Source organism: Castor canadensis, chromosome 7, assembly GCF_047511655.1.
Source record: "Castor canadensis chromosome 7, mCasCan1.hap1v2, whole genome shotgun sequence".
Taxonomy (NCBI): Eukaryota; Metazoa; Chordata; class Mammalia; order Rodentia; family Castoridae; genus Castor; species Castor canadensis.
In genome coordinates this window covers 134538331-134556574 of record NC_133392.1, presented here as the reverse complement: position 1 = coordinate 134556574, position 18244 = coordinate 134538331, and the positions used below count along the sequence as shown (strand labels likewise).

General features: G+C 52.6%; 1 protein-coding gene and 1 long non-coding RNA gene across 2 annotated transcripts in view; one reads left to right on the top strand and one right to left on the bottom strand.

Annotated features, from left to right (window-relative positions):
- Window positions 1-10575: 10575 nt before the first annotated feature.
- On the bottom strand, window positions 10576-14278 carry Pou3f1 (POU class 3 homeobox 1). The gene has a single exon (XM_020173647.2). The coding sequence runs from the start codon at window positions 14276-14278 to the stop codon at window positions 12923-12925; it is 1356 nt and encodes a 451-aa protein (XP_020029236.1). The 3' UTR covers window positions 10576-12922.
- A 357-nt stretch (window positions 14279-14635) lies between these two features.
- Window positions 14636-18244, top strand: part of LOC109692787 (uncharacterized) — a 128867-nt gene continuing 125258 nt past the window's right edge. The window contains exon 1 of the long non-coding RNA XR_012449954.1: window positions 14636-15154. This is a non-coding gene — a long non-coding RNA (uncharacterized lncRNA). The remainder of the gene's footprint in view (window positions 15155-18244) is intronic.

The window sequence follows — 18244 nt, the reverse complement described above, 5'->3', positions numbered from 1 at the left end:
GGCAGCAATGGGGGCTGGGCTCAGGAAGCCACTATCAAAGGCCTTGGAGGGAGAAGTGGGGAGCAGCCCTTCAGCCTCTCCCTATCCCTTCGCTGGAGCTTGTGTAGGTCATGAGCTCAGCCAGGCTGTCCCAGCCCCCCAGTGCTTTGAGCACTGCCAGGACAAGATGAGATTTGTCCCCAGCCCACCTTGCAGAGTTGCAGCTGTTTAGCTCCCTTATCAATCTTCTCTGTGGGTTTAATCATCTCTCTGTCATCCTACTGGGGCAGCCCTCCCCTTACTGGAGCCACCAGAGGGGCTGGAGCTTCTCAACACTGCTCACTCTAGTCCCCCTCTCCAGGAACAGCCATCTTCCCCCACCTGACTCCCTGATAGAAGACGGGGGTGGAGTGGAGGGTGGGCCAGGGTGGCTTTGCCCCAGGTCTTGGTGGCAGATGCAGGAATGTCCTTATTTCTGCAAGATATAAATAGGATTAAGGGTGGGCAGAGGTGACACTGGCAGAGAATCTGTCCTAGCTGGGTCCCTATTTGACTCTGTTCTAGGGCAGGAAAGGGCCTAGAGGTTGGTCATGAGGGTCTTTTGCCTAGAGTGAAGAGATTTTTTATTCAGGTGTGGTATCTCTCCTTTGGCCAGTCCCTGGGGAGTGTGTCCATCCAGCCCTGGCCTCCTTCCCTGGGTGGGTCTTGTGGGGCAGGAGCCACAAGCCCACAGCTTTGTGAGCATTGGGAAAGAGGGTGACAGGCGTCAATGGACCCTGTGTTATTATCCAGGCTGGGAGCCAGGATGCAAGGGGCTCCATGCCCTTCCCAGTGCTGACGCGCAAGATGACCTTCAGGGCTATGCTTTAGCCTTCTCTCCTTTTCTTTCCCTGCAGACCATCTGGGGAATGGGCAGGGAGGGAGTTGCATGGTGGCATATGTGCCCCTTAAGGAACGTGATATGTGCCCCTTAAGGTACCCTGCTCCATTCCCTACTCAGGCAATTCTCAATGCCAGAAGAAGGCCGTATCTCCCCATTTCTCAGGAGAAGATGTAAAGTCTCAAGGAGGGATGGGATCCAGCTAAGCATCACTCAGCTTGTCCTCAAGGTGAGGACCGAAGAACCCACTAGAGGGGAACTGTCCCCTCAGGAGGTGATCAAAGTTCTGGAGGATCACCAGTTCTGGAGAGGACTTGTTTGGGCCAGCACAAGGCTGGCTCTGGAAGACAATGGAGTGTTGAAGAGCCTTCGGTTCTGGTCTCACATGACCTGACCACTGGTGTGGGTGGACTGCACGTGGCTGAGCCGCCTGAGCTGACCTTTGGTCTCTGGCTACAGAAGAGAGGAAGCCATGAAGTCTGTCTGTTGCCCACTCAGTACCCTGGGCATCCTGCCACCCCACCCCAAGGACTGCCCTCTGGGCACACACACTCTGCCTTCTGCCTACCTTCTTTTAGTTTTTCCCTTTGCTCCATCTTATGTGAGACAGTGTGTGTATATTTGTGTGCAATTGTGCGTGTCTATGAATGTGAGAAAGGAGATACCCAGAGGATGAAAGGAAGAGAAGAAATCTCCTTTATAGGTTTTTGCCATCAAGAATAAAGATCTCATTCCTTCCATTGTGGGAAGGACATTGGGGAGGAGGCATGTGTGTCTCTGCACATGTGTGCTGGGCAATGCCCCCTACTCTTCCTTGTCCTTTGGTCTGTGTCCTTTTGGGATTGGGGATGACTTCTGTGGTCACATTTTCCAGTTCAGGCTGCAGCCAGAACTGTGACTTTCAAAGTGACATAGCTTCAGTGCCACTTTCAAAAGCAAAAAGGAGAAGCCAGGTATGGTGTTTCATGTCTATAATCCCAGCACTAAGGAGGCTGAGGCAGGAGAATCATGAGTTTAAGGTCAGCCTGGACTACATAGTGAGACCCTGTCCTCCCCCAACAAAAAAAAAAAGAAACCAGAGGTTGTGTAATTATTTTAATCAATGAATTAACTGAAAGTTGCCATTCAGTGAGGAAGCAAGGCATGTATACATACAACACCACACACACACACACACACACACACACACACACACACACACACAAAGGCACACGTATGACTCTTGAATGGGTTTGTCTATCCTCCTTCCTCACTAAGATGCTAAGGTGGGTGTAGCAAAGGGGCTTATCTCAAGGGAATCTCCTAAAGTCCCCAGGGGTTTGAGGTCAAGGGCCTCATACATGAACAAACCAGTACAAATGACTTGATATAGCAGTTTGGAAGACAGCCCGCCACTTAACTTTATCACATACCATTATAAATACAGTGTGAAGTTTTTTGACTGAGTCCTGCTTTGCTGGAAGCCCTATCAATTTTTTCACTAGGGACACCTAAACACCTTTTTGTGGCCCTGAGAGCATGTGGAAAGACGATAAACTCCCAGACTTGGATTTTTCAGTGTGGGATGCCAGACATTGGTATGGGGAGCCCTCTGGGTGAGGAGGGACAGCGGGTGTGCTTTGTGCTCACTCTCTGGATGCCTCTCACCTCTCAGATTAACAGCTTCAAGTGGTTTGCCTGAGGAGTATTTCTGGACCATCCCACCTCCTTTCCTTCTGTTCCCTGCTTTGACCCCTTTCCCCCAGATATAGTTCTAAGAGTCCCATGAGATCCTGTGGGAGACAGTATGGGAATAAGCCTTAACAATGAGGCAAAAAGGACGGCCTGGAAGGACTGGGTTGGAGGCTTAGCTTGACCCAGGAAGCTGGGGTTGGGAATGGGACACAGGTGGGGGCCCGAGGCTGAGATTAGAGCTGGAATTTGAAGTTGATGCTGAGTTGAATGTGGACTAAAGTGAGATTGAGGTTGGTAGGGCATTTCTTTCAGTCTTGACAGGATTCTGAGATGCAAGGCAGATATATTCTCCCCCTGGAGAGAATATTTGGTGTCTGCTTTCCCTTGGAGGGGTGGGACAGGTCCCCTCCCCCTGCTCCCTAAGCTGAGCGGAGCCATACATCACCAAGGGGCCAGGGCTCCCTTAGATGTATTGCCCTAATATGTCGCTATAGCAACCCCACTCTAATCCTGCATTATTCTAATGTGGTCCCCTCCCCACTATGATCTATAGCTTGGGTCTCAGAGCTGTTAGGCCCCTTCTCCAAGAGTCAGCTCCAAGTACCTCAGGGATAGGTGGGTTGGACCCTGCCTTAGCTTCCTTGGGCCCCATCTTGGTCCTCATCCTGGGTGTGGGATCCTTTGCAAGGCTGGGTACGGAGGTGGGGTCTGGCTCATCAGCCTACCCGCCTGCCTACCCAGGGAAGGGAAGCTGTAGGTCATGTGTCCCTGGCCCTGGCACACGAGTGCCTGACGCACCAACCCACGCCAGCCTGCTTGGCCTGGGGACCTAAGGCCTTGGGGTTGGGGGCCAGGGCAGGACAATGGCTACATTCCGGCTGTTAGCCACAGGCCCCCATTGTTTCTGTGGACACTAGCTGCTTGAGGACAGCAATTCCGGCCCTCACCCCTTGTGGAGCGTAGGATGCTCCCTGGACCACTCCCCCAAGGACCATAGAGGAGTGATTCATGGGGTGGCAGAGCATAGCAGGTCCTGTCCGTGCCCAGATTCTAGAGGATGGAAGGGGGAGGCGACTGAGGGTTGTTTGTATCGGGGAGGGGGATTGAATAGCAGAGGACTCAGGGCCCTGGACACCAACCACGTCATCTCCTACCCCCTTGTGTGTGGGCTGGTTAGAGAGGCCCCTTTGTCAGAGGATCAGGCCCACCCATGCTGGAAGGCAAGCAAGATTTTCAAAACTGGGAAGACCCATAGACTGACCCTCACACTGCACTGCTGGGCAAATTGAGGTTAGGGAAATGACAGGGATTTGCTCCAAATCACAATCCAGGTAGTGACAGACATTGCTCTATATCTCCCTAGTACCGAGATTTGGCCACTATTTCTTATAGAAAACAGAGTCCCAGTGGTGATCTCCAGTCTTGGCAGAAGTTAAGTTGTTAAGCTCCTTCCTCTCCCTGCTTCCTTTAAAATCCCTCTAGGTCAGCACCTGACATCCTTGGAGTAAGATATGAGAGCTAAGGGGAGTCCTAAGGCCATGCAGAAGCCTTATGGGATACACCTTCTGTGGGGCCCTAAAAAAGTGAGTAGGGTGTGGCAGTTCCCAGTACTCTGACACTCAGAATTAATAGCTACAATAGATTTCATTGTTTCCTTCCAAACAATTTTTTCACTGGGTCCTTATTTACCTACCCTATATGACTGAGAGGCAGGGAGGGAAAGAGACTAATTTAAAGTTGTGTTGGGGCAGAGGGGCTAGTATATCTCTATACTCAACAAAGGGCCTGATTGTTAAGTTGGATGAGTGGATGGCAAATGGATAGGTGGGTAGTTGAATAGGTGGTTGGAAGGTGGATTGATGAATGGACAAGTGGATGATGGGTAGATGATGAATTGATGGTTACATGGATGGGTGAGTGGGTTGATGAATGAAAGAGTGGTAGAAAGGATGGATGGATGAATGCATGAGAAAATGCCTATTTCACATTTTGAGGTCCAGGGATGACAAATAACCCAATTTGGGATGAATTGTGGAGTGAGAACTGGGTTAGTACCTGAGGTTGGGCATAGTTTGATGGTCACCTCTAGGCAAGGTGTGGGGAACTGAAGGAAGCTACATCAGACTTAGTCTCATGGTAGGTGGCTCCGCAGAGTTTTGGAGCCTTGTCCCTGAGTTCAGTCTTCCATGCTAGGTCAAAGGTATGGCAGGAAGACCATTGGAAAGGTCCCGATCAAGGCAGAAAAAGTATGAACGTTTGAGGAGGGGGATAAGTGAGGTCTGAGGGCTTTGGGACTGAGTGTCTTGCCTCCTTCGGATCAGGCCCTGAGCCAGAAACCCCTAGGCAAACCCCCATTCATTAGTCATGGTCCAGCTTAATGGAACCACCCTCTATGAGGTTTTCCCTGTTCCTCTGGGTGCTGTCTTCCTAGAACCCAGCACAAAGTCTTAGTATGTAGAAGAGGCTCAGTCAGTGCACATTGTTGTCATTGTGGAGTTGCCACAAACAGGCAGATGTAGAGAATAGGTTGAGAGGCTGCACCTATTACTGATTTTCTGGGTTTCTTAGTCAAGGTCTTAACATTTTTGGGCCTCAGTTTCCTCATCTGTGGACTTGGATGGACTCTTAAACTTTTCTTTCCAGAGTGGTTTTGAGAATGAAGAGAAATAATTGCAGGTGCAGGGAAGCACTAGGCATTATTTTCTGCATCTGCTTCAGCTTAGCAATAATATAATATATATTGTACACCTAAAATTACTTTTATAGCTAACATTTAATGTGTACTCACAATGTGCCAAGTTATATATATATATATATCATCTCTTATCCAGTCCTCAAAACAGTCCTCCGAGGCGGGTGCTATTATTATCTTCATTTACAGATGTGGAAACAGGTATGGAGATCTTAAGTAGCCTGCCAAAGGACCCATGCCAGGACCTCATCCTTAGCCACTGTGTGGCTGCTCAGAGCAGAGAGGCTTAGAACAGATAAATCAAGACAGATCAGGAGGGCTACCTTGTGAGGCAAGGTATCCAACTTCCTCGAGTCTCATGGGATTTATCTGATTATGGGGGGTAGAGAGGACCCTAACCAATTATCTCTTAAGGTCTTTGGTCCCCAACTTTTCTCCTTGACCTGAGTTATGGAACTTACTCTACTTTGGGCAAATACCCAAGCATCCAGCACCATTGTTTGTCCTGGCAAAGAGTATAAAAAGAACATGGACAGAGAAAATGGGTTTTCTTTCAGCTGCATTAGCAGCTAACTAACCTTGCTGCCTTGGCCCAGTTACTGGAGCTCTGTGAGCACTCTGAGATGAGTTTCCTCATTTGTAAATAGGAATATTTAACGAGATAGTGAAATAAAGCACAAAGTAAGTGATGGGATAACTATTATGTCAGAGTGGAGTCCAGGGTAAAAGTTCATTGGATTATGGTGTTCTTCCCTTTTCCCTCCTTTTTGCACAATGCCCTGCCCAGGCCTCACAATAAACAGTTTTCATTCATTCATCTCTTATGCTGAACACTATGTGTGCATTATCTCATTTAATTATCCAAATAACTGTACAATAAGGGAATCAACATTGTTACCACACCAGGACATTGAGGCACAGAAAGGTAAGTTGCTGCCTGAAGTGACAAATGATAAAAGTGGATCCAGGATTGGTACCCAGGTCTGTTGGGTTGTACAGTCCCTGGACATCACCATTCTGCTCTTTGCCTCTTCTAAGGCATGGAGAGCTTTCTGAGGGACTTTGATGACAATGGGAGAAGACAGGTGACTCACAGAGGCTGGAAGGGGCCTTGCCACAGGCTCGCTCTGCCCATGAGCTGCTTGGGTCAGCATGGAGGGAACAATCCCTCCTCCCCAGCCCAACCCCAGGGAAAAGCCACGGATGGTGACGATATTCCACCCCAGGCCACTGGAGCAGAAGCAGTGCAGGGTCCAGGTCTGCTCTGGCTCTTGCTCCTGCTCAAAGCTGAATAATCTGGAGCCTTTGAAGGATTTCTGAAAAGCCATCAGGAGTGAATCATTGACTGAGGGAGGCGATGAATCAACCGGGAGTTCATAAAACGGCAAATGAATCGGGTGTGAGAGCGACTGAGCCTCTGCTATTCCCTAGAACCCTCCGGGGACAGAGAGCCGAGAGAAAAGAAATAAAAATAACACGGGGCCTTACGCCTGCTACAAACTCGAGGCAACCCTCCCTTCCATGTGGGAAGACAGAGTGGAACAGAGGAATGGAACCCACTGGTGTTGGTGAAGTGCGGCAGAGGAGGCTCCCAGGGCACTTTGGCTCTCTGGGTCCGGGCTGTGGGTGTAATTAGCAAATGCCTTTTCCCCTTCTTTTCAGCCTCACAAGAAAGAACACTGATTTTGACGAACACCCAAAATAATGTGAGATCAGGCACCATGCATTATGCATGAGGTCTGATTTAACATGAACATTATTTCTTGTGTACGAGACCATATGCCTCCGTGCTGTCTCTGCAGCCTAATAATACCCAGACCCACCCTGGTCAGGCTCAGCGGGAGATGTGTCCACTGGTGTGTGTGTGTGGGAGGGGTGAGGTGGGGGTTGTGACAAAGCCCTTCTGGTACTTAGGTCATCTGAGGAGAGCCAACTCAGATGTCTTGGAGGAAGGTGAGAGCAGGAGATGGGTTATGCTCTTAAACGCCAGGGAACTAGGCATGGGTGAAAATGCATGCAAGTGCCACCATGTGTATCTGCGTGTGCAGGTGCTTATTTTGTGTGTGTGTGTGTGTGTGTGTGTGTGTGTGTGTGTTTATGTGTGTGTGTGTGAGAGAGAGAGAGAATAAGAGAGAGAGAGAGAATGAGAGAATCAGGAGCCCGTGACTAGGTGAAGCTGGGTTTGTGGCATGGTGATGTGGGGGCCTATGCAGAGCTGAGGTTTTACTGCACAAGGATGATGGCGGAATGGATAGATCTAATTGCTGTGTGTGTTTGTATATATACACGCATATGTACATGTGGGGGTGTGTGTTTAAAAAATAAGATCACACATACATACAAACACACAGCTTAACTTTAATTATCTGACAGGAGCAGGAAGAGATCTGGGAGGAGCTGGGACAATGATGGGTAGGGATGTGTTTAGAAAGCAGTGTTGGGCATAAGTGGTTGGACATGCTGATGGCTGAGGACCTGGTCAAATGCTACACAAGATGGCAACATGTGCTTAATCAAATATTACACATGCTAGATACCTGGCAACTCCCAAGCATGCAGTGCCAAAGACCAGAAAGCTGGTCTTATATGGTCAAAGCAGTGGTGTGGGTATGACCACTGGTGTGTTGGCTTGTGTGTGGGTGAGTAAGCTGGTGAGGGTCTGGGCTAGGGTTTTAACTGGCTGAGAGGAGTGATGGGAATGGTTTTAAGTAGGAGAGACAGAAGAGGGAGCATGTGGTGGTGGGTTTTTGTGAGTGGCTGTGCAAACGGACAGGTGGTGGATGGAAAGGAAAGGTTGACAAGAAAGCATGTGTGTGTATGTGTGTGTATGTATGTGAAGCCTGATCACTTCCTTTCGGGGTGGGGGGCTAAGAGTGTCTCTGTTCTAGCTGGCATATCCCATAGAGTAGCCACTTTGAAGCTGATTTGGGGGCACAACTCAACTTCAAGGTGGTGCTGGTGACTGCTGCCATAACCCAGCTCAGAGACCAATAGAGGGCAGTCCTCCCACATGGAGTTCTCAGAGGCAGCAAGGGGAGAGCCCTGAATGGCCCTGCGAACATTAACCCTGGGGCCTTCCAATACTACAAGGCAGGGACAGAATGGACTGCTCCTCCAGCTGCTTCTGGCCTTAGTGTAAGCTGGAGGTTCTAGGTTGATCATCTTGGCTAAACTTGGGATGGGCGACAGCTGGGCCAGATGACCAATCTCCTTTTGGTCTATCCCTGCTTAGATGGCTCTTCTTTCTGGAGCTTATGTTCAGTTGGGGAAAGTTCTGGGGGGAGGCAGCCTATCCCTGGTTGGGTTGCAGAATTGATCTTCTCCTATGCAAGCCCAGAGCCTCTCCAGGGGCAGCTAAGTTCCAAATAGCTTGAAGTAGGCAGCCATGGACACCCAATCAAGTACGAGGGCCAAGGGTTGATTTCCTAGGACCTATGCCATGCAACATAAAAGCTAGGGCAATCTCCTAGGGCAGGAGGTGGGGCAGAATATCTATATTCTTGAGGCTCAGGGCCAGGTTCCTTCCAGGTTTGTCTGGATGACCACAGGTGACCATGACAGTTACCTGCCTTCTTTGCAGTTTTGCCAACCCTCACCCACAAATGTTCTTCCAGCTCAGATCATTTTCTTTCCCCGCTCCTATCTCTCAGATCAGCTGTGGATTTGTGCACACAGTGGCACACACACAAATTCTTCTACCAACATGCAGATATTCCCATGGGGAGAGTGAAGTTCTAACTAACAGAACTTGTGACTGCATGATTACGAGAAATAGTGAATATTTTTGTTCAAGTGTGAAGGGAAGGAATATAGGGTTAGAAAATTCCAAATTTTCTACAGAAAGCTTGGGCTTCTTTAAAAGTTAATGCTAGAGACGTGCCTCTCAAACGAATGGGAATCTGAGGCTCCCCCAAGCAAGCAGGCAGATACACATACAAGTGGAATGGAGAAACTGTGGCAAGTCCATAGCTAGCCAGGCCTCTCTTCAACTCTATTAAGAATCCAGGGGAAAATATCTCTCTGTCTGGCTTTCTCCTTATAAAGAAGAGGCACCAAGGTTCCTATGATTCTCCGAGGAAGAGGTAGCCCTGGGGCTTTCTACTACCAAGGGATGGGTCACTGTCCCAGGCTGGTGTCTCATTAAGTGAAATTCTTGCAAAGTGGAAGATTTTCTTCCATCCCTTTTTCCACCTTTTTTTTTTTCCTTTCATTTTGTTCTACTCCTCAGCTGCAGCTTGTTCTTGGGAGGCCACATTGTTTTGCTGTTTTTGAGTTGACTTGCTTAAATAAAAAACCCACCCTCTTGTACAGGATTAAGCAGACAATTAGGAAATCAATCAATCAATTGGTGTCAGCTGCAGGCAAGAGGCCAGTGAAAGGCCTTGTCTTCCCATAGCTCTTTCCAACCTCAAAACCTGCTGAGACTCTGGGCTGGTGGGGTAGTGAGCCCTGAGTTTCATTTGCATCTACTTCAGGGCCTTGAGGCCAGGACAAATCTGGGAATGGAGAAATAAGGAAGTGGGGAGAAGTATGGGACAGCTTCGAAGTTTTGTACGTAGTGGAATAGGAAATGAGAGATGAGGTTTGGTGGCTACTGGCTCCCTGTGCCATAACCCTACTGGCCATCAAGTTCTCAGCTTCCTCCTCAAAAAATGCAAGGAGGCTCCCTGGCCTGCTAATATGGAAAACAGCAGGAACACAGGTGCCCATCACAGGGCTATTCAATCACTAGTATGGACTAAATGAGGAAAAAAGGGGGGGCAGGGAGTGAGAGGATGAGCGTTTGAAAAATGAGGCAGCCTTTGTACTTGCAGAGACAATTACCCCAAGACTGAGGGGCAAAGCCCCCAAAACCATCAGGAACTATTAGCCTGGCACAGTCCTTGTGAGACCCCAGCCCAGCTAAGTACCACCAACTTGGGGTTCCTGGAACACACTTATGCCATTAGCTAGAGCCAGGAGCTCACAGGCCTGGACTTGGGCAGCTTCCGGGGCATATGGGGGCCTCATATACCCTTTAACTACAGACACAACTTTCTCCCCAACCAAGTGATCGTGCCTTCAAGCTTTGGCACCACAAAGAATAAGAGAAACCTGGTATGATTTCTCCCGAGAAGGGAAAAGAACTGCAGCCACGTAGGAAACAGGAAGCGTTGTTTTAAAGGAAAAAATAAGACCTTCACTGGAATGCAGGTGGTCTTAGCCTTTGGACTGGCCAGATCTGTCCCCAGCCTGACTTTCAGGGGATGCTTCTGCTGACAGTTTGAGAGGGACCATCTCAGAATGCTTATGCTCTCTCTCCAGGGCACGCTGTAAAGTCTACATTGGCACAGTCCTTCTTCCCACCTGCATATGCATAACTCCTTGTGGTGGTGGTGGTAGGGAAGGTCCTTGGGTACCCATCCTTGGAGATAAGATCAAGTCTTTCTGGTGGCACAGTTGCTTGTGCCCCACTTCTCTCCAAGAGAAGTCGGGGCAGGTGGTTCGTTTGGAGACTGGTTTTGCCACGAAAACAGGCAGAGCTCCCTCCCAGGCTGACTCGGTGCTGCAGAACCACTAAATGGACCTCAGTCTAGGCTGAGTGCCCAGTGGATTCAGGTGGGATTGGGCACCACTTGGTCATGAGTGGAAAATCAGTTGGGACAGAATGGTGGGGCCTGAGTAGGCTCCCAGTAGCCCTAGGACCTAGAATGGTGAACTTGGCCTAGACCCACACTTGGGATGCAAAGTGAAACTAAAGTTAAGGGTTGGGGTGTCAGGCAGGGGATACAGAGATTCTAGGCTGGTGGTCCAGGCCAAGATGCGTTTCTTCCTTGGCTGAGAAGAGCAGTCATGTTGTGTCTGACAAATGGCTGACCCAAGTTGTGTGTGGTGTCTGTGGGTCACTGTCTTAGGCCCTGGTCTAGGTTCATGGGAGGAGGACATGAGGTGGGTGCCTCTTCCCTAGACAGATGCACCAAGGCGGGCACCGAACTGCCGATCAAGTAATAGGCCGTCCTGATATTGACCTGAAGAAGGTCAGTGTGGTTCCCTTCCCTTTTTAGGGTGGCCAGAACTTCAGGGAGGTGAGACCAGACATCACATTGCTTCACTCGAAAACCATCCCAGCCCTAGCAGTAAAGAGAACAGGACACAGCCCTGGGGTACATGTTTATGTGAGTAATAAAATATTTACTATAACATAAATATAAAGGGAACTTCCCAGTCTACATTATTTTTTTGCAATAAAGATACAAAGAGAATGCACCAGAACATTGTTCCAAAAATAATAAAAAATAAAATAACAAAATTTAAATTCAAACCATAACAGAAGAAGAAATGGAGAAAGGGGAAGCTCCAAACACATCCAGAAAATAAATAGAGATGGGTCAGAAATCAGGAAATCATATTAAAATATCTTTTTTTCGGATTAGTCGGGTATACAAAATCCTTTTGGATAGGGAGGGATGACAACCCAGAAAACCAAAAAAATAAAAACCAAGCACAAAATGTTTCTTTTTCCCCCCCCGCCAGTGTGTACAATATCTTACATATTTACATGGTTCCCACCTCACCCCAAACTTCGGGAATTTCTCTCCCGGGCTCCCCCAGCATCCCGCATCCCCCGAGGCTGGAAAGGGAGTAGAGGGAAGCTGGAGGGAATCAGGCAGAAGGTTCTCGGGGGAACGGCTTATTTCTACAGCTGGTTAAAAAATATCTCCAACTTTTCCAAGTTTCGTTCGTTATGGCCTGGAGGGCAGGGACCGGCGGGGAGCGGGTCCCCGCGGTGCGGTGGTTAGTCTGCAGCGAGGAGAAGCCCCTTCCCATCCGCTGTGTGGGGGAGCACGGAACCCTCGGGCGAGGCCAAGAACTGAGCCGGGGCTCGGATAAAACGAAACGAAAAATGAACACTCGAAATTTTTTGTTAGGTTTTTTTGTTTGTTTTTTGTTTTGCTTTTTTTGGGGGGGCGGGTAGGGGACGGTAAGGGGAAAAATAAATTAGGCTAGATTAAAGCTTTGGCTATTTCCTGCTTTTATACACAGACGCGGCTCTCGCGGCCTCCCCTCCGGGGGCCCGATAAATACAGTATACAGCGATTTAAATTAAGGGCGCGGGCGGAGTTAGAAGGACCCCCAGGAAGCCGAGAGGCCCCACGAATAAATAAAAACCGTAAAAAACCAAGCCCGGAGAAAGGGAAGAGGGATGGGGAGCATCCTTATGGGAGAGAAAGAGGCGTGGAGCGAATAAAGTGACAGCCCCCCTCCCCCGCCTTGACCCGCAGGCTCGGGAGTCCGCGCCCGGGAGAGGGGATGGGGAACTCTCCTCTCTTCGTCCTCTCTCCCAGGGAATCCCTAACCCCGCACCGCGTTACCTGTCGCTGTGGGGAGACCGCTGCCGGGATCCGGCCCCGAACAGCCCGGGGGGGCAGGGGCTGGGGTCGTCGAGGGGATGGGGGCGGGGAGCAGGCGGCGGGCAGGATGCCCAGGGTGAGTTGGCGCGTTCCGGATCTTCGTTTTTCTCTCTCAGGGCTCGGGCGACACAGCCTAACGGCTGTCTTCGCCACTCGCCGGAGAGGGTCGTCCGGGTGTTTGGTTTTGTTCGAAAGTTTCTGGGCTTTTTGTAAAATCCAATGCAACCGAACAAAAAGAGTCCAGGCCGCGCGGGCGGATTGCGCGTCCGCGCCTCGCCGCGCGCCGTGGGGGCCCAGCCCGGAGGGTCACTGCACCGAGCCGGGCAGTGTGTGGTGGTGATGGTGGTGCAGCGCGGCCGGCGGGGGTGGCGGGGGTGCTGAGGGCGGCGACGCGCCGCCCCCGCCCGGCCCCAGCTCCCCAGGCGCGTAAACGTCGTCCATGGGCGGATGGCCCGCACCGGCCGCGGGGGTCATGCGCTTCTCCTTCTGCCGCCGGTTGCAGAACCATACGCGCACCACCTCTTTCTCCAGTTGCAGGCTGTCAGCCAGGCCGGTGATCTCGTGTGCCGAGGGTTTGGGGCACTTGAGGAAGTGGCTCTCGAGCGCGCCTTTAACCCCTACCTCGATGGATGTGCGCTTCTTGCGCTTGCGGCCCTGTGCCGCGATCTTGTCCAGGTTGGTGGGGCTACCGCTGGACGAGTCGGTCTCCTCCAGCCACTTGTTGAGCAGCGGCTTGAGCTTGCACATGTTCTTGAAGCTCAGCTGCAGGGCCTCGAAGCGGCAGATGGTGGTCTGCGAGAACACGTTACCGTACAGCGTGCCCAGCGCCAGCCCCACGTCGGCCTGTGTGAAGCCCAGCTTGATGCGCCGCTGCTTGAACTGCTTGGCGAACTGCTCCAGGTCGTCCGAGCTGGGCGCATCCTCGTCCGAGTGCTCGCCCACCGACGAGCCACCACCGCCAGCTCCCGGGTGCAGGTGCGCCGCCGCCGCGTGCAGGCCGCCCGCGTGTGCATGTCCGTGTGCATGTCCGTGGGCGCCCAGGTGCGGCGGCGGCGACGGTTCCAGCTGTGCCTCGTGGCCGTCCTCGTGCAGCGCGTGGTGCAGGCCCGGTCCCGCACCGCCGCCACCCGCCGCCAGCATCCCGGCCAGGCCGCCGCCGCCGCCCCCTGGGTAGGCCGCCTGAGCGTACAGCCCGAGCGGCTGGGGCTGGTGGCCCCCGCCGGCCCCGGGCGACGGTGACATTGCTGGGCCCAAGTGGTGCGCCGTGCCGCCCTGCGCCCAAGCCGCACCCGCGTGAGCCGCCCCCTGGTGCACAAGGCGCGCGTGGAAACCTCCGCCGCCGCCACCGCCGTCGTCGGCTCGGCCGGTTCCGCCGCCGGCCTTGCCATGTTCCAGGTGCGGACCACCGGTCCAGTCGCCGCCACCTCCTCCTCCGGTGGGTAGCCACTGGGGGTGCGCTAGGCCCACGGGGTGGCCCGCGCCCGCGCCCAGCCACTCGTGGTGCATAAGCTTCTGCACTTCGCGGTACGCGGCTCCCGCGTGCAGCCTCTCAGCGGCTGCCGCCGCGGCCGCTGCCGCCGCGGCATCTGGATGCATGAGCGGCCCCGTGCCCCCAGCTCCCCCGCCGGGGCCCCGCGGCAGGTACTGCGCGGTGGTGGCCATGTCGCCCCGCGCCCTGCGCCGCGCCGCCGCCGCCGCCGCTTCGCTCCGTCTGCGGGCCCCGCCGCCGCGCTCCGCCGGCTTAAAGCCCGGACCCGCTCGGCGCTCCGGAGCCCCACCCCATCCGCCGCCCATTGGCTGCCCGTGGAGCCGCCTCCCGCCCCCCGGCCCGGGCCCCCGCCCCCTGCGCCTGCCAGCCTCCCGGTCCAGCAGCCCAGAGCTCGCCATTGGGCCTCTCTCCCCGGGTCCCGCGCGCCGGCCGTGCTGATTGGCCGCTGGGGCTTCATTCATGGCCCCCCTACCGTCCGCGTACACATTCACGCCCCGGGGGCGCGGCCGCCACGTGGGGAGTGGCGCGGGGGTGGCACTGGGACCGCACCCCCTCTCGTCCTGGCTGCGTGGGCCCGGCTTTCCCCCAGCGCTGGAGACTCGGAGCCCGGCCGGTCCCATATTCCACATGAGCTGAATTCCCGCCTGCATCCCACCGGGACCGCGGGGATTGTGGGCTCCGGGAGGCGCTCGGGCTCCGAAGCAGCGACTCAGCACCTCACTCTTCCCTCCGCAGTGTCGCTGCCTGCGGGCCAGGATTCCCGCGGGTCTCGGCTGCTGAGAGCGTGAGGCGGCTCGGGTTCTCGGCTCGGTTCTGGCGCAGCTGCTCCCCTCTCCTGCCTCGCCTATCGCGGCTTCTAGGTTGCAACGAGCAGCTCCTCTGCGCGCCTGCCTGGCAGGTCTTGGTTTTCCCCCTTCTCCCTGTAGACTCGGCGTCACAACTGTGCGAACCTCTGCGGCCTTGAAAGCGAGTGGGGCGCGGGCAGAATCCGATAGGCTCAGGCTTCACGCCTCGCACCGTCACGCCTTCCTTTCGGGCACCGAGTCTAGGTGAGTACAGCGGTGGCTTCGCGCGGGGACAGCGGGCGGCAGCGGTTCTGCGCGGAGACGCGGGCTCCCTTAACCCCTCCATGTTCCGGGGTTCCAAAATGAGAGGACCTCAAGGTGGAGACTGGCTCCGGGGAAAACACCACCAGCGAGGGGTGGGAGAGATGGACACGGGGCCCTGTCCTGCGCTGTTGTAGTCATTCGCTCCTTTTCCTCCCAGTTTGAATGCCTCATTGGCGGTGGTCATGGAGTGGTCACGCCGCGGGGAAACTTGCTGTAGGAGACGAGTGGCATGGACTCAGAAGGGCAGCTGACACTCCAGAAATACAGAGTGCAGGCTGGGAGCTGTCCAGCCTAGCGCGGAGCCCTGGGCTGGAGTTTATCTGGACTTGCCTGGGGCTGCTCAAAAGGGAAATGAGATTGAGGAGTCCTTGTTGAAAAGGTGGGCAGTGGAATTCGGCCATCTCTTCTTCCCGGAAGCTCTTTGAGGGCTCCCTGAAGGATCCTGAGTGGCGTTGGACCTCAGCTGAAGCTTGTGTTCCTCCTTACTCCACAGCCAGCCCCATGCTTCTCCCTGTTTCCCAGGCGAATCTTCCACTGCCAGTCCTTTCCTGCCTCTGCTCTTGACTCAGACGGATTTATAGACTCCAGGGTCCTGAGGTACCTGATCAAAGAGCTAGGCTGGGGGCTTAGTTAGGGCCCTACTGGGCAGGTCAGCACTGTGGAATGAAACTTCAGTGTGTGAAGAGGTGATGGACTCTGCTGTGGGGATGATCCAAGGGTGGTTGGCAGAAAGTTGACAGTGACAAGGGTTATCCTGAGCACAGATTGTGTTCATCTGAACTCCGAATGTCCCAAGTCCAGCCTCTGGCTATTCCCCAAGGGACAGAGTAGGACAGGGCAGGGTCCTTGTCTGGCTATTGGCCCTGTCCTCAGGACAGATCCTTTTAGGTCCCATTCTGGCTGCAGGAGCTGTGATGCATCCCTGTGTCTGAATGCACCTAGGGATACTGGGCCTTTCTGGACTCTGGCCTGAGAAGTGGTCACCTTGAGGCAGCTCAGGCTCTCCTGGTCTACTTGCCTTTTTGGCCTCTCTCCCAGACTCAGGAAGTAGGACCAACACTAGGAGTTCTGCAGTGAAGTCTCTTCTCACACTCTCTCTCTTACTTCATACTGAAGCTTGGGTTTCCAACCTGGAGTTGCCACTATCTTTCTAGGCAGGAGTAACTCTGGTCAGTGGTTTTTCCTTCCTGTAAATTGGGAATAACGGTACCATAAACAGCCCTCTCATCTCACTAAGGTAAACAGACAGTGGGATAAAAAAATAGGAGTAGGGGAGGTGAGCGTGGAAAAAAAGAAAAAGAAAATAGGAGTAAAATTCTCCAAGAAAGGGCTTTTCTCTGGTTCAGTGGGTGGGCAAGGTACTTTTTATCTCCAACAAAATCCCAATTTCCTTTTTCTGGAGTGGGATTATGGAAGTTTAGACTACTTGACCTCTTTCACCCTTCCAGCTCTGATGGTTTGTGGACCTATAAATCTGTCTCTGTTCCTTTTGGAGGATGGGAATTGTCTGGACAGTGGACAAGTGTTTTGATGTCCAGATTTTTGGGTGAAACTAAGGCTTGGAGGACAGTGACCAATGGGCATGATGCTTTAAAAAGTACTTTTACATCCATCCTTTTGCCTGTACCTCCTCTTATCCCTGTGAGATCAGTAATCTCACTATGTAGATGAGGGAAGTGAGACTTGCCCATGCCTTCCCACTCATCCTTCTCTCCATTCCTGGGGGCTGGGGGAAGGCTGTCTACAGAGGTGGTGGTTTTGGCTGTCAGGGCAAAGAGAACCCTATCTCCAGTTGCTCTCAGGGGCATGCCAGGGCCGGTTGACTCTCTGAAAGATGTAGTTTCAGGTCTGTGCTGAATTGAGGGTTGTGTACAGCAGAGCAGTAGCCAGGCTCTCAGGTTACCCAGCATATCTCACTCCCCAATCCATCACCCCCTTTAGCAGCCAGTGACTTTTTGTAAATTATTTGGAGCCTCAGTATCTTCATTTTCAAATGGGAACAGTCATGCCTGAATCTCAGGATTGCTCCGCGGCTCCAATGATGTAATAAGCACATACTTTAAATGTCTTTTACATATTAGACACTGCCCTGGGGTGGGCAGCAATATGAACAAGGAAGGGTAAAATTCCTTTTTCTGCTTTGGAAATTTTAGACCCTCTACAAGGACCTGGGTATGGTCTTGAGTCACAGATTTCTTGGGAGTTAAGTTTCCCCCAGAAAGTCATAACATCCTCCTCCTCTTGTTCCTGGAAATTCTGTGTGGGACATGGGGCAGTGACATGACCATGGCAGACACCTGCAGCTGAATGGCCCCTCTCTCTAGGAGTACCCACCTTCACAGACCCTGGGAAGAGCTCATCTTTGTACCACAACACACAGCCACAGGTGTATACATGGATACCCTCCTGATCTGTGCAGAGACTGAACGGTCAGTGTATGCATTCACATACACACAGGACACATGGACACAGATATGCAGTTTAACGCAGGGACGAACATTACTGATCTGCAACAGTAACATGTGGACCTGCATCACTAGGCTGATACTCAGTTACACAAAGAAGCAACTAATGATAAACACAGGCATGTGTCTAAATGGGATGGACACAGAGCTGTCATATAGGTCCAAGTAGGCCTTCCTTCGCTGACATTGAGATACATAAGATCTACAGGTTGTGCGGTCACAAACATGAAGACTCTCAGCTGCCTCGTGCCATTGTTACACTAATAGGCACACCTTCACATGGAGCTGGCCATGCACTCTTCCACCCAGATACTCAGGTATCAAGAGCACCCTCCCCATCTTGTAGACACACAGACATCCATATCCACTCTCTGAAGGAACTGCTAGATCAGCACAAGGCCCCAGACAGCAAGAAGGAGCTGTTTTAGCCCAGAATTTCGTTCACACAGCTGAGTGGCAATGCTAGTCACAAGGAGCTAGGGAAGTGCTTTCTTTTCATATTTTTGCCCCCATTCTCCTTGTCTGTGGAGGGCAGTTCCCAGGCAGGCGGCTGCCAGGCTCAGCC